Here is a 16,089-nt window from a genome sequence, read left to right as displayed (position 1 = left end):
AGCCAAGAATAGCCTCTATTGGAGCACCCATAATTAGAGTCAATGAAAGTAGTTGATAGCAGCATTTTCATTAGAGCTACTTGATTAGGAGACAGATTGAGAACATAAATCAAAAATGGCCAGCAAATGGAGATTTCATCTAAGCAGGTATAACATAGAGCACAGCAGATAAAAACCATAAAGGCTTGAAAAACATTTGCAGAGAAGTGTGAAATAATGGGGGTTTTTGTACCACACATTTTAATTAGGACTTGGACACTTAAATATAGATAGGGAATGGAGAAGCAGGAGCACAGGTTGCAGCAAAATACCACTTGGAATAGCAGGAAAATGACAGCTAGAATGAGCGGAATATAAAAAAGAATGAAGAGAAAGCAGAAGGGAAATGGGAAATATTCAAAGAGAAATTAAATGTATGCCCAAGGGTCAAGAATGCCATCTAGCAATATGTGGAGAGGTGAAAGCAGGTCACTGAGCAGAGATGGGATAAACTTGATCCAGGGTACGAGAGAGCCATCTAGCAGGTGGCACGAGCAACTCAGGAGACAGAGGAGGACTGAAAATACAAGAAACGGAACCACACTTGGTAAATTCAAGGGAGATACAAAAGCACTTTTTGTTTCACTTAGTTTTATCTCAGCATAAGGAGCTCCAGTTCCCTCATTCTATTTTTAAACAATAGAAGAGTCCTCTGGATTCTAAAGTGTATAATACAAACAGTTTTGGGAAAATTCCTGAAAAATTAGAAAAATATTGCACATAGAAATGAAAGCTTCAGACCCAATCTGTTTGTTAAGCACAAATTTGTAGTTGGGTAACAGATCTTGCTGCAGGATTCACAAAGAATGGATGCATAATTCCGCTGGTGAGGGTCTGACCAACCTCCCAATCCCTGGCTATATGTCCTTCTCATCTACCAAACATGAGTACAGATGTTTATCAAAGGTAGCCTAATATGATCAGACGCAAATTATTCAGCTGGATGTTTGCCATGTTATAAACACAACAACCACAGAATTCCTTATATGTTTCCACTGCATATGTGAATTATGTATTAAAAAATATTACTTTTAAACTTGGTAGCAAAGCAAGTACTACGTCGTTTGGCAGCTGTCAGATAAACAAAAAACAGAGATAAGAATATTTGCAGAAGGTCTAAATAAGTGATAATGCCTTGATAGTGGCTTAAATTACCATGTAGATGATGTAGTACCCAAGAATGTAAATTTTTTGTCACTATAAAAGACACCATAACAAATGTCAAAATAAACAAATCCCTCTATTATGAAATGAAACTAAAAAAGAGTTCTCCGTATAAATGTTAAGCAATAGAATAGGTCAGTCTATGAATGGTTTTAGCATTTCTTTATAGCGCCTTTAACTGGGAGAGTGATTACATTCATTTATTTTTCCTACCTTTTAGAAAAGACTGGAAGTCTCTGCCCTTATCTTCATTGATTTTGCCTTCCAGAGAAGAAAGCATCTTGCTCACATCATTCATCGCAGCAGCAATGTTGTCAACCTTCTTCTGTAGAAAAGTCAGTTTCATCTCCTGGCTGCTAATCTTCTCATTCATTTTTTGTGTAAGTGCTTGGTCAGAGAACCAAATGAGAAGAAGAAAAAAAAGAAATGTAGTGTTAAAACATTGGCAAGGGCTGGGGGGAGAAGTGTAATTGACTTGAGAGACATTAGCTGGAAGTGGGGTGAAAAGTTTCTGAATTTTTATTCTTAAGTGAATCATCTTGATTTTCGTCATGTATCATGTATTAGTGACATTCAGCAGCACAGCAGTAACTAATTACTGAAGCATCCGTAGCCATTGTAAAGTATTTATAATTCTACAAGACTATTTTGAATGGTTAGAGTGTTTTAATAAGCATAATGCCATTCTTCCACCTAGCACCCTACAGGGTATTCAGCTGACTCCCATTTAGTCTGTCTCCTTTAACACAATCACAAAAGCATCGATTTTTTCTTACCATTTATAACAACTTCATGTGTTTGCAAGGCTTGTGTCTGAAGGAATACATCATCTTTTCAGTGTTGGGGTCAAAATGAAGACTTGTTCAACACAACAGCAGGGCAGAAAAACAGCTAATAGATAAATTACTTTGGAATAATCATTAGTCTGTCATTAAGTAAAGATGCCCAACCTGTGGAGTCCAGTTTATTTTAAAACCTGACGAAATTGTTCCTGACACTTGTAGTCTCTTCAGGTATAAAACAGCCTAGCTGGATGCTTTTAAGACAGGCAGTGGTGAAAAAAGCCTTGGTCTTGCAAATTAAGACTCCACATGATTTCAGCTAGTGATCTGAGTTTCACAGCTGACAGCAATGAGACTCAGTCTGGGAATTTCAGAATTTGCTAATAAAATTAAATTCTCTAATTCCTGTAAGCAAAGATAGATACAAAATCTCTCCAGTTCCTTCAACAATTCAGCCTATATGGCTTAACTTAGACACGTGATATACTGCCTTACATGATCTAAGCCATACTATAACTTAATAAACTGCTATGAAGAGATTCTTTAGCAGTCCATACAAATATTTATTAGGGTAAATTTACAGTATTGGTATTGATCTTATGTCACTTTTCATTATGGCATCAATGTCTATTCCCATAGCAATAAACAATTGTCATCAGAAATCACATATAAGCACAGGGACCTGAAGACTAGAACAGAAAGAAAACCCCAAATTATATGTAAAAAGGCATACTCTTCTGACTAGAATTTTATTCTTCAAACTTCTAGTGTGTAAAAAATAAATGTATCATATCTAACTCGGTAGCATTTGGGAAAATCCAGAAAATTGACTAAATGCACCCAGTCAGTGCAGATGAAATATGCCAACGCCCATGAGAATACTCTCCTGTAGAGGCATGTTGGTGGTCAAATTCATAATTGGTAGGGCCTTGTGAATAAGGCTGGCTGGTATAGATTAGGATGTTAACATCTCCAGAAGTTTACTTTGCCCATGGCATCTACTTACACAGACACAAAATTGTGCTTATAACTCAACCACCTAGTTTAGAGTCTGGCAATTCTCTCCAACAGCACTGTGGAGACAAGCCACTGGTGGATCTTCTTTGTCTGAATACTCTTCATAATAATATTACTCTCTGGCAGACAGACAGGTCTGCAAATTTCTGCTCCTGGTTGAATTGTTACTATGAGAAAGTGATTTGAATTCATTATTGGCTCATGCATAGTCACCCAAACTCATAATCAGCCTGCAGGGTGCAATGCTTGCTTCAGTTCAGTTTCTGTCAGTTCCTACTGGATTGGGAAGACAAGCTGCATTGATGAACCTGAAAGTGAGGTTTATAAGTGGCATGGCTGCATAGTGGGAGCTGGAAACAGAATGTGGCTTGTGGAGTCCTGGCAGCTGCTGATGGAACGACAGAGCAGGGCAGTCAGCCCTGGCCCTGGTCGGGGTCGTGTTTGCAGGTTGGCATGAAGAACAGGTATCTCTCTCTTTCTAAACTGACTTGACTGGATTTAAAAATAACCAAAAAGCAATTAACATGGAGCTCTGAGATTCCAATTTCAGATTTATTTTTCAGAGCAGAATTCCTACTAAGAGAAGTGGCATGTTTTAATGCTTTAGTGATCAAGCTCACTTTTTCATATGGGTTCTGTCTGCTTTATCAGACAACATCCTCCTCCCTCCCGCACAGGGAAACTTGGTTGTTCACACGATATCACCAAGGGGCAAGAGCTGTCTCCTTTCTAACGCTCCTTTGAAAATACCTTTTGATATCTCCATGCCAGATTCAGTCTTTCCCTCTCCTGCCTATTCTCTCTAGTTTTTCTATTTGTCCATTGAGATTTAAAGTAAAACACATATATGGACATAAACACATACACGTGTACTGTCTCCATAAAACCCTGTGGCAATCTGGATGCTGACATCCTGTTCTCCCAGTATGCATGAATATCCCAGCAACAGAACAGTATATTGGCAACTGCAACATACAGACCTGAGAACACAACTTGCCTTATTATTCAGTTCCATAAAATTTTTTTTGAATATAGGACAACTGTGTGAGTGACAATAACACCATAGCGTGTAACAGCTGGTGATTATACAAAAAGCCAGTGTAGACATCCATAATCGAAACATCAACAGATTCAAAAGAAAAGGATCGTAGTAAGAAAGTTCAAGGAATGTGCCTCCTTCACACTGTCTTTCACAACCTGTCCATCTTCTGGCTCCTCACCATGTAAACTAAAAGCTCATTTGACAGTATGTAGAGAATGCTGCCAAATAACTTGCATGTATTTTTGCCACCAAAAATTTACCTGACAAACGCAGTCTCACTCACTGCTGGGGAGTATATCACAAGCAGAGAATAATTTTTTCAAACAGCTTCCTTATTCAAGCATGTTTCACATACTTCTTTTGTTGTTATTTAAACACAATATGCTTGATTGTTGGCAGTTCTCTGAGTACACAGACTTTCTAAATAATTCTGCATTACCAACATCTCCATACCCTCAAAGGCATATACAACTTCAGGTGGTACAGATGGGAATACAGTATAGTCTGTCAACTACTTGAATAATTCTAAATCATGTATACCTTTTCATGTGTCTTTACAGTGAACGCTTAATACTTGAATTCATGGTTAATTGGAACGATCTGATAAACCATGATTGTTTCTGCTTGCAGTTTAGTGCGTGCAAACACTCCTAGCATAAATAAAATTCCATTCCCATGAATACTTATGCAGACAACTATGAAATTAATTTTCTGGAACATTTCTGCTGGCAAACTTTAAATCATACAGATTTAAATGGAAAATAAATATAAAGGGAAGTGAGCACACTCAACAGTTCTAGAAACTAAGAGATGGAGAAGATTTTCATCCAGCAGTCACGTAAGGTAACTTCTCAATGTAGATCACTATTTGAATAAGAGCAGTATTGTTACTAACTAGCTCTTACAATGCTGAGGTCTGTACCTACCCTCACAAGAAAATGCCAACATTATGTTCCAAAACTTTGAGGTCTAGATAGGTTGAAGTAAACACAGTAATGAGCAAATGAATTGTATAATAAGAAACAGTCTCCAGCATCTGTGGTATAAAGCTGTAAACTGTCCCTGTGTTTCTTAGCTATTTGATCATCCTAGATGGAGTAGCTTAAAACACACCTAAGCTGCCCTTGCTTAAATTCAAAGCATCATTGTAATGATTTTGAAAAAAGCACCAATTTTTATAAGAAAATATATGACAATAACCATGTATTCAGATAATATAATTAACATCACTACATTTTCTTTTGTGACCAATGCTGGCCTATACTACTGCTAGATTTGGTTTGGGGTTTTTTGACTGTGGTGGTTGGGGTTTTTTTTTTTTTTTTTTTTTTTTTTTTTCCTGTTAATTCATCCATTTTACTCAGTAGTAAAATAGTTTAACTAGTTCTATGCAGAATGATTTTCCTGATTTAGTTTAGTCACAAGACACTATAAATGCTAAGCTACCTTTAAATTCAGTTTATTCTGCCTATCTTTATCAGAGAAGCGTACTGCTGAACTGCTAAAGAAAAGCGAACTGCTAGAAACTCTAATGGTTCATTCCGGTCCCTTCAGCAGACAGGGATTTTTTCTCAAATTGTTTTAACAGTGATCTTAGTGAGTCACACGGTCAGTGATTGGGCTAGAGGTGATAGTAATTATAACAGCTGACCTGTCACACTGGGGTCCTGAGGAGCTCCTGGTGTCCTCTCACTGACAGTTCTGCTGCTTTCAGCCTGGTTGCTGTGTATAAGCGATTGTTGTTCTTGAGCTAAAAGAGGGAGAAAAAGGAAAGGATGTGAGCAAAACATGGAACATAACAATCAGGATTGCACAGCAATTGCTTTCTCTCTCTCTTCTATACCAACTTGTCCAAAGCCTAATCATCTGCAGTGATTCTTGTTATCTGCTTAGTCCATGAAGACAGTGAATGGTTTTATAAATGGCTTCCTGAGATTGGCAGGGGGCGATGTTAATACTAAAATGTCAAAACTTGCCCTATAGCGAACAGGATTTTGAAATCTCTAGGGCTAAAAATTCTAGAGGAATATTTTAGATCAATATAAAACAGCAGTACAAAGACAATACAGAGATTGTCAGCTGTAAAATTAATTAGCTTTTTTTATAGCTACAAAATTAGTCATGTTTGTTGAAACTGATTTTTTTTTTGACAGATTACACAAATCTTCAACTGTGGAAATCTTCCCACTAAAAGCAATGGTGATATTACATTGTGGAAGCACCTAAAAAATAAAAAACTTTTCAAAACATAATCAAATTCCAAATTCCAACAAATATCATCTGAGATTTGTGACTGGTACATACATTAAAATATTTCACTAAGATGGTAAGCTTGTAAATATTTTCTCTGGTCAAGGCAGATTTTCTGAGATTTTCTGTGTTTATTTTACATCTCAGCCCAAAAATCCCAAAGCGATTTGCAAAAAGCTAGACTAACATTATTATTATTTCAATATTACAGTTTGGGAAACTGAGGTCTATAAAAGTAAAGTGCCTTCACTCACAAAAAGTAGGGAACAACTGATAGGATAGCTGGGAGCTGAACTGAGGTTTCCACCTTCCTGACTTACCTCTCTAGCCATTAGGCTTTACAGGGTCTTTTTCATTTCATTATTGTTTTAAAAAAAAAAAAAATAATTAAGTATGTACAAAGTAGGTTGTAAAATTGCTACTGTAAATTCATACCAATTTTGATATGCTTGCTCAGTTCATGAAGCATTTTGAAGTGGACGTTGTTCCATCTGGAACACCCCTAAGGAATGCCACTTATGTGCTTTCCAGTCTTTGGTACAGTACAAGCAGAGTAACTTGGGTATGCTAACATTATTTTCCCATTCAAATATTAAAACCTAGTCTGCCATAATGTGAGTTTCCAAGGAAAAGAATAAAATGCTGAATCAAGAAATTCCCTGTGTTTCATCAGCCTCTTGGCAGTATATATGAGGATCAATAAATCATATTTAAGGATGATATAAGGTGTTTGAAGTTGTAAATTAGGGGGGTGAAGTAACAATTAGGACAGGAACTCAAAGGAAATTATCATGCGGACTGAAAGTTTCATAGAATTTATTGAAATCAGCTGATCAGAAATACAAAATTCTCAAATAGTTACAATTTCACTAGCTTCTGTTACCTTTCTGTGGTATTTTTATTGATGGGAGTTAAATGCTTGCATTCAGCCCAATTCATTACACAGGATTTATCAGGTGGTGATGTGATGATATAATCTATGACAAGGGAGTCTGTTACTTGCCTGTGATAAAGACCAGCTGATCGATGTCCTTTTATTCTTTCCTTTACTGGTCTTCCTGTTGCTCTAAATGTATTCGCTGCTACTGTTAGTGCTACACACACCAGACTTTTTTTATACTATCTATCTCATCTTTCGTCCTCCCTATTAAATCAATTGCTCCACTCACAACTTTTCATTGTGGAATACGCAAACCCTTACAGTTTTATTCACTTTTAGAGTTTCAAGGATATATATTTATCCCTGTGTGCTTGTTTTACTAATGCTCTAAACTGTTAAGACAACTTAATCCCTGTAAGACCAAGGACATAGATCTCACTCTGTTGGAGCAAACCAGTAATGGAGCAAGCCAATACTGGATTATACTGCTTCTAAAAGCAGTGAGGACTGTAGCCAAGGATGCACACACACAAAAAAACTTACACAGAGGCAAATCCTCGTATTGTACAGTTATTAAATTTCATCACCGTATAGTAAAAGTACTTCTCAGGCAGCATTAGAAATTCAAGGGTTTCATTTGTGAAACAAATTCAAAAGAGTCACAGGCAATATAGCTTCTCCTACATGGTTCTTCCAGTGTGGCTCAGTCCTTTTCTGAAGGAACCACTCTGACACATCATATGGTGATTAAGTCTTACATGTTCCTTGGTCCCACAGCTGAGATTTCCCATCCTAGATGCTGAACAGCAGCAGATGTGATGGGAACACCAGACTGAAACTAATACATACACTCCTGAGGTTAGAAATAGCCATCAAATGAGTCACATTTGAGACCTTTTAAAAATTGGATATGCTATGCTCAGATTAAGCTAAAAAGATAAAGTATAAAATAAAAAATAGACTTCTAGACCCACCTTATGGGTGGCATTTACAATAAGAAAGCAACACCAACAAAAAAAACCCCCAGTATTTCAAAATGCTGAGCAATGAAGAGCACTTCCAGTTCCTCAAGGAGCTTCAGGGTCCTCAGCACTTCTGAATATCAGGTAACACACACAGGAATCCAACATAGGCTCCGATCATTGAATATATTGGCCTAGATGTATAATTTAGTCCCATGCATTTTTAAACACAGTGTGCAAAATGATTTCAGGGAATATTAAAAATATGGAAATTGGATCTTTTTCTCTCAATGTATTTTTGATGAAGCAGGAGTGGCTAAAGGGGAATCCCTGTGGGGAGTTTGGTATTTTCCTCCCATTCCCTGTGTTCCAAGGTGAATTGCTACCTTTTGTGTCTGCAGCTCACCCCACGAAGAGGATAGCGCTTGCTCCTGTACAGAACATTTTACAGCCATCTGCTGGAGAGATGACATCGCTACCAAGCGAGAGAATTCAGTCCTAACAATGGCTATGGCATTGTCAGCAACTCTGAGAACCAGCTGTTTCCTCTAAACCACAGCCAGGGCAGATGGAAATGAATTCATATGCTCTATGTCACCTCAGCCTCACTCCACAGCAAAGCTGAATTTGAATACAGCATGATCTATGTTTGAAGATCCATCTTCCAGTTCTTGAAATCATTTGTGACACATAATACAGCATTCAGGGACCCCACGTGCATGAATGAACTGGGATTTCTTCCTCTCAGACATTACTATGTGCACATTTTTTTTCTCCAGCTTAAGGATGAGAAGTTAAAATAAAGCTGTGTTCATGACATCATGAACTTTGCAACTCAGAACTTACAAGCCCTTTCATTTTAGCAGTTTTACTCCCAGTTAAACATTTGGTATTCCCAAACCACAATAATGATGGGGGTTTTTGTTTAATTGTCCATATTGCGCTGTTTCATGAGAATGGTAAGAAATTATGTCTACATTTTTCCCTTCTTAAAACATATCTTGTAAAATCGCATTGTCCATGCTGGACTAGAGTCCATGTCTTACCCAATTTGGTCATGTGTTGCCACACAAGAGGTAAAGTTAGAAACAGTGTTCTGAACACATCTCTTCCCAGAGGCTCTTCTGTCTCACTCATTACTACGTTAACTTGAGAAGAATCTGTAAGCAAGCGGTTACAATGAGGCTGCCAAATATGGTTTACAGATGTCCAGTAATAACTATCAGAAGGTGACAAGTGTTTCCTCCTGCCGTGTGTGATTTCACTTGATTTGAGATAGAAGCTAAACCAGAAGGCATTTTGAATTCGCATTTGCTACAAGCAACCCACATCACACTAACAGTGCCTTCCCAGGATCTAAAACATATTGTCATACCCCAAGGTTTCCTTCGATTCAAAACCCTTTGATAGCTGTTCTGTTGTTGAGCAGATGAAGTGCAGAGAGGCCAAGCGGAGGGCTCACCCACTCTGGAGAGCCCCAGTCAGAGCTTACATTTTCTTTTTCCCTGCAGCTGTAGAAACGGAGCTCTCGAAGACAAGGCTATGGGGCTCCCAACAGTTCCAGTTCATTAGCTGATGTCCCTTCACGGGAATTGAATAATACAGGCAGGGCTTGTGCTGGTGGTCTGCTCCTCATGGGAGGCAGGATTCCAGAAGCGGGAAAGAAGAGCCTTTCTGACATAACACCTTTCATCCCAATCTCTTTAAGCACTTCTACAAGCATTAATTAATTAAATATCCCAGTGCCCCTGTGAGATAAGTGTCATCTCAATTTTCTAGATGGGTAAACTTGGGTATGCAGATTATAAGTGGCTTGCCCAAGTTATTCAGCAAGCCAGCAGAGGTTTGAAAATAGAACCCAGGAGATGTAATTTCAAACCCGCTGCTGTAACACTTGACAACATTTTCCTTTATTCTTATTTTTACACAGATGACACTACAAATTGAGTTACACAGCTTTTTTTCTGGTCAGTGCTTCCCTGTTGTTTTGATGCCATTTCAATTTTATCAACTGTAGCCGCCCCCTTCAATAAACGTTTTTAATCTGTTTTTACTAATGTTTGCATTTTTTAAAAGCAAACATTTAAAACATCTGATCCACGCTCACTGGACAGTCTTGCTGACTGTGTCCCATGTTAATATCTGACTCCACGCTCACTTGTACAGAAAAGAATTCTGTGCCTGCTGAGGTTCTGGCTCTTCAGCATTGAAATGTCCCTCCTGGATGTGAATAACAGTGATTTCTCTTCATTCCTCTACATTAATTTTTAATCACAGCCTCTACTTTACCACTGCTGATTAAATTCCCTACCACATCTAATGGCCTTTCTTGTAATATTCATTAATTTAAAATATGTATGCTGATGCCATATCTTATTTTTCAAGGGCTGCTTGTTTAAGGCCAGCAGCAAAGAAATAGCTATTATACAGATGTTAAACTACAGCACGTTGCCATATGTTTGATCACCAGGGCAGAGGTAAAACACTCTATTCTGTCAAAAAAGGGCACAATTATACAGGGATCATGTGTAATACCTAGTAAAATTCAGTCACTGTTGAAATGAACACCACAGGCCCTACTCAATTTAGAGGGAAACAAAGTTGATACATTATTTTGTCGTGTCTAAAATATATTCTTAGAGCCTGAAACTGAAAGCCAAGAGAGTCAAGAGTGTTGTAGATGAATTTTACAGCAAGTATTCAATAGAGGACCTGGATTTAATATCCCCAGCACTACAATACTCAATAACTAAAAGGTCAAAAGTAGAGGCACACTGAATGCAAACTTCATACTTTAGCAAAATGGAATAAGGCTGAAAATTTTATGAGTTTTATTTAGAGTGGAAGAGAGGAAAGGACATTCTGCTAAGCTACTCTGGAAATGTATGTGCAGGGAAGACTCAGCATCCCAAAGCATTTTAGTTTACAATGCATTTTTCCTGGTTTTAAATTAACAGGAAGGACTGTATTGATTTCAGCAGAGCCATTTGCTTGCAAATCAGATTGCATTGTTTTCTTTTGTTGCAGCGAATAGTTTCAAATCCTTACAACTCTACTCACCTTTGAGTTGGCAGTTTTGCCCACTGTACCCAGGACAGCACTTCCACTCCAGTGATGTTACTATTTTATGTTTGATTCTGTAGCCTTGGTGTGTTGTTGTCTGGGACCTGCAAAACAAGAACATTTTAAACCTATTTCAGGTGACCAAACAGGATTTGTAGGACACCTGTATAATGACATTATGTTATCTTACATGCCAAATGTATCCTTTCATTAAATGCTTGAAACTGAAAGTGAAGCCTAACTAGTGTTTAGTGTTTCAACAGCAATCACAGTTTTAATATTGCAGCCTGCAGATCATCTGCATAGATTTTAAAGGAACCCGACTGATGTCTATTTAGTAGTGTCAGACGACTTCTCTGAATATCTTATTCAGGATTCAAATAATGCTAACTTTTGTGGAAGTTATTACAATTTATATCTACTAAACTGGACAGAGTGAGCCAAAAATACAATTGTGATACCATTTTCTCTGAAATCAGTAAAAAAATAAAATGCATTCACAATGAATTTACGCCATGTCAATTCACATTTGGATGCACACTGGAAGCCTTCCATTCTGATTGTTTCAAACAAGATTATATCAACATTAATTCAATAAAGCATGAAAGTTTCCACTCTGAAAGTCGATGTAAGGAGGATATGGCTATGTAATTGTGATGCCTCAGTTATTACTGTTACAGTATGTAACTGCAGGTGCAACAGCAATTTTGTTTCTGTGTTCCAACACTTTCTGCATATCCTGGCTACCCCATCACTTCTTATAGTTTTCTTAACCTCAGAGAAGTCAGTTTAGAATCAATATGATGCAGTAGGGCATACAGAAGGAACTAACCACAGCAAGTCTAGTTGCCTGTTTTCATACGTTAAATACAAAGCTTGAATAAAATCACACAGTTCTGCTAGTTGCTAAATGCTAACATGAAGAACACCTCAAATCTCAGAAAATACAATGATAAAATGGTTACAGAACTGTTTTGGACATACAATGCCTGTCTAAATCATTCCAGAAAAGGGGACAAATTTGAAGTCTGTCAGACCAAAGAATATCCTTCCAATAAATTAAAAAATGCCACCTTGTTTTACATTGTAGTTAATCTTGTCACCTCTTCACAAGGGATGTAATATTATATACATTAAAATTCATAGCAGCTGTCAGGAGCTTTGCATGTGTCCCCAACCAGCTTTGCCTCTGAGAAATGGATTTTTCAGCAGCAAAAACTCAATAAAGATTAAGGTGAACTGAAATCAAGAGAGTTCTCAGTTATTTTGCTGTATGGATGGTCTTATTTTATGATAAAACTACCTTATTCTGCATTAGCATAATCCATTCCTGAAAGCACTCATAAAAATGAAGTGTTCATGAAAGGAGATAATCAGGAATAGCTATTTCAAAAATAACTCTCCATGTAGACAAGCCTCAGAAATGTATGTAGTAGAGACTTATTTACAGAAGCAGCACAAGGAGCTGATTTTTCTACAGAAAAAGAAATCAGAGTTATTGTGAATCTTCTAGACTGAATTAGAAAAGAAAAAAAAAACAGCAACATTTCAACCACAGGGATTCCACAGTTTTGCAATACAACCGACTATATTTCAGAGTCACCGAATCCTAAGGATACTCTATTCCCAGTTTCACCTCAAAGTTTTAAGCATGTTCTGCCATACCACCTAGAGGACATTTCTCAGAACAGTCAAACTGACTTGTAAGAGGCTTTTGAAATTTTTCAAGGGAAAAATATCTTACAACCTCTGTTTGGTTGGTGCTGTTTCAGTTTGCCATTTTCCAGGCCCATGCACTAAAACCCAATTTCATTTACCAGGGCAATCTAATGTTTGAAGAATACAGTGAGGCACCCAAAGCACAAAGAACAATCTGAATATGTTTAATGGAGTTGTTATTTACAAGTTGTATCCAGGACAATTACTTTTCTAGGTTCACTGCCTGACCAAAGCTGTGCCAGAAATAAGCACCCAGCAGAGAGATAACAATAAAAATGTTGATGCTTCTCAGGGGAAGCCTTTTGCTCCAACAAAGCCCAAGCTTGGAAAACTGCACAGAAAGTGTTTTCTTCCCCACATGTGCTTTAAAGCTTTGTGCATGTACACCTTTCCTTGCAGGACTCCGGACGAGGGGAGCAGTCAGTGGGCTTACTTGAAGACTTTGAGCTGATCAGAGGGTGCCAGAGGGAGGGCATGCCAAGTCATGAGCTTTTATACTTGCTATAGGGACATGTTAAGTTGAGACCTGGAAACATGCTTATCTGCTCCCTCCTGTTTTCATTTTAATTTCTAAAGTCATGGTTGTATTCATTATGCAGCTGGTAATAATTAAAGTACTTGCAAGCACTCTTTCTTCCTAGTTCTACACACCTCTGAGCACAGGATCCAAGAGTCCAAGTGCAAGGCTTTGCTCTGCCTGATGAGAAGGTTTCCAGGTTGTCCACTACTGCTGTAGGTAAGAGTCTGGTATGAACATAAGCACACCAGTTCCTGTAAGAGACAGAAGGTAAATATAATTAAAAATACAAATCACATTTTCCATAATATGATGATATATGATACTTAAAGAGGAAAGTTAAACCCATAATTTATGGATAGGAGTAAGAGATGAAAATTAAGTTTGGTTTCTCTCAGACTGCCAGGGCAGTCTCAGGCAATCACTTAGTCTTTGTGCTTCAGCTATCCATTAACAACAAAGAAACCAGACAATCACTTCTCCATCTCTACGTATATTTATATTGCAAACCTAACTATTTCTTTGTAAAAGTATGTGGAGCACCAAGTACAAGTAAGCTCTTCTAGACTGTGGTAATGACAGGTCTTAAGGTACACCTATTTTTCAGATTATAGAAACTGTTTATCCAGAATTCAAAGGACTGTTTAGTAAGGTTTTTAACCACCCATATCTTTCACTTCATGGATAGAGATTTTGACTCTTCCTTCCTTTCCCCCACAATATTGTGAGTGCATGAAGACTGCATTTTGCAGCGCACTTTGAGGTCAAAGCCACACACAGCAATAACGTGCCACAAGTCCATGCTTGCCTGTGCCACTGGCTACCCACCCGGAGAAGGAAGTCACATATGAAATGATCAAACTCTTGATCACTGCAGTACAGGATGTACGAGCTGGCGAGTGCAAGGCCAGCTTTGGTTTTTTTAGAAAGGATTCTAAGGAGGTTGCAAGAAACCACAAACTGTTAAATAAGATTTTGAAACTAGGTGATTTGGCAAATGCTACAGAAGAAAACAGAATTAAGTAGAAATTGTAAACCAAATAGTGGCTCAGAACAGTTTTATACAGGAAAATCATGCCTCAAAAATCTACTGGCATTCTTTGAATGAGAAGCAGATAGATAAGGGGTGAGTTTCAGTGGGTTTTGGCAAGGTCACTCACCAAAAGCTATTAGGGGGGTAAAAAAATTAATCTGTCACATAGTAAGAGGATAGATCCTGTCATAGATTAATATGGTATTAAATTAGAAAGGTGAAAGACTAGTTAGCTTTCTCAAGAAACAGTTTATCAGCAGAATCACACATGAATCTATAATAGACATTACATTAATTAACAAGGGGGAAAGTAGGTGAATAGGGAGACAACAGAGTTATACAAAGCTAAACAAAATCATTTTGTGTAGTAAACTTAAAGCTGATCTTGAAGAATTGTAGAAATTTCATGATATTGAATTTCCAGCTAATTAAGTGTCAGAAAAGCATCTTGTAATGCAGAGTCAGGCACAAATAAGGACAGCCTCATACAGACAGTATGACTATGTAAATTAACCATCAGCAGGTTTGTGATTAGCTGTTTGAATATGCCAATTTTGTACTTCACATTAACTAAACCAGTGAATCAAATACATGAAATTACTAGGGAAGGACTAGGGAACAAACAGAAATCACCACTGTTTCAGTACATCAACTCCTTGTTGCTGCATATGAGTTTATGGTTACCCCACATTTTGAATACAGAATTCAGGTTTGTTCCTATGTCCTAAAGGGAGGTGAAAAGAAAGATACAACTGGAAGATGAAGAGCAGGAGGGACAGGAAATTCATTAAGTTGGTCTCATAACAGAGGCATCAAAAGAAAACAGGTTTAAACTTTAAAAAAAAGGGGGTGGGGGGTCATGGTGGTGTTTCCACAGACATAGACTATGCCAGATTTGGAAGTCTGTGAAGCCAAATGGATTTTAAAAGGCAGTTAAATGATTTCATGAAAAAACATGGCATTAGGGTGTTGTTGGTTTGTCAGGGTTTTGGTTTTTTTTTTAAAAACATAAAATTGTAGCTATAATTTCTGTCTCAGGAAGTCCCCCAGCTGCAGATTGGAAGGCATCCTGAAGAAAGTATTATTGTATGTCTGCCGATGGAACAAATGTCTGTTTGGTCTAGTAGTGATTTTTTTTTTCCCCCCCTCTAACTTAGTACAGCCTATCTCAGAATTATACATTATTCCCCTGTCTATATTGAAACATATTTCATTTTTGACTTGGCAAGTTAGTCACAAGACATTGTTTCAGTTGTAGGGCTGGTGAACTTCCAAGTGCTTCCATGCCAATATTTGTGTATGAGAATTCCAAGTTCATCTTCCTGGGTCATGTTTTGCTGTTAACCTTTGTTTCCAGTTGTAGTTCTATTAGTCTTTCATAATACAGTAAAGAAATACGTATTTACCCCTGAAATCAGTATCTTGCTATGGGCTCTTTACAGTGCAAATCAAAACACAATTAAGACCAGATTAGTTCCATTTACTTAAGTGGCATTAGTACAGATTTACACTGCTTCAAACAAGAAGAATGTCACAAAACACAAAATAGTATCAGCATCTATCCTTAAGTGATTGCTTTTGTCTACTGAGATCCTACCAGTGCACTCACATTGAATTCAGT

At 37.6% G+C, this 16,089-nt stretch overlaps 1 protein-coding gene across 1 annotated transcript in view; it reads right to left on the bottom strand.

The window, feature by feature from the left end:
* The window catches only part of MMRN1 (multimerin 1), a 45,704-nt gene that overhangs the window by 14,566 nt on the left and 15,049 nt on the right, over nt 1–16,089 (bottom strand). Inside the window, exons 2-5 of the mRNA XM_009634845.1 lie at nt 13,570–13,689; nt 11,197–11,303; nt 5,696–5,794; nt 1,417–1,590 (exon numbers count right to left, since the gene is read on the bottom strand). Of these exons, the coding sequence (XP_009633140.1) occupies nt 1,417–1,590; nt 5,696–5,794; nt 11,197–11,303; nt 13,570–13,689 (500 nt within the window). The remainder of the gene's footprint in view (nt 1–1,416; nt 1,591–5,695; nt 5,795–11,196; nt 11,304–13,569; nt 13,690–16,089) is intronic.

Source organism: Egretta garzetta, unplaced genomic scaffold, assembly GCF_000687185.1.
Source record: "Egretta garzetta isolate BGI_Z169 unplaced genomic scaffold, ASM68718v1 scaffold32, whole genome shotgun sequence".
Lineage (NCBI taxonomy): Eukaryota > Metazoa > Chordata > Aves > Pelecaniformes > Ardeidae > Egretta > Egretta garzetta.
This window is presented reverse-complemented; position numbering and strand designations above follow the sequence as displayed.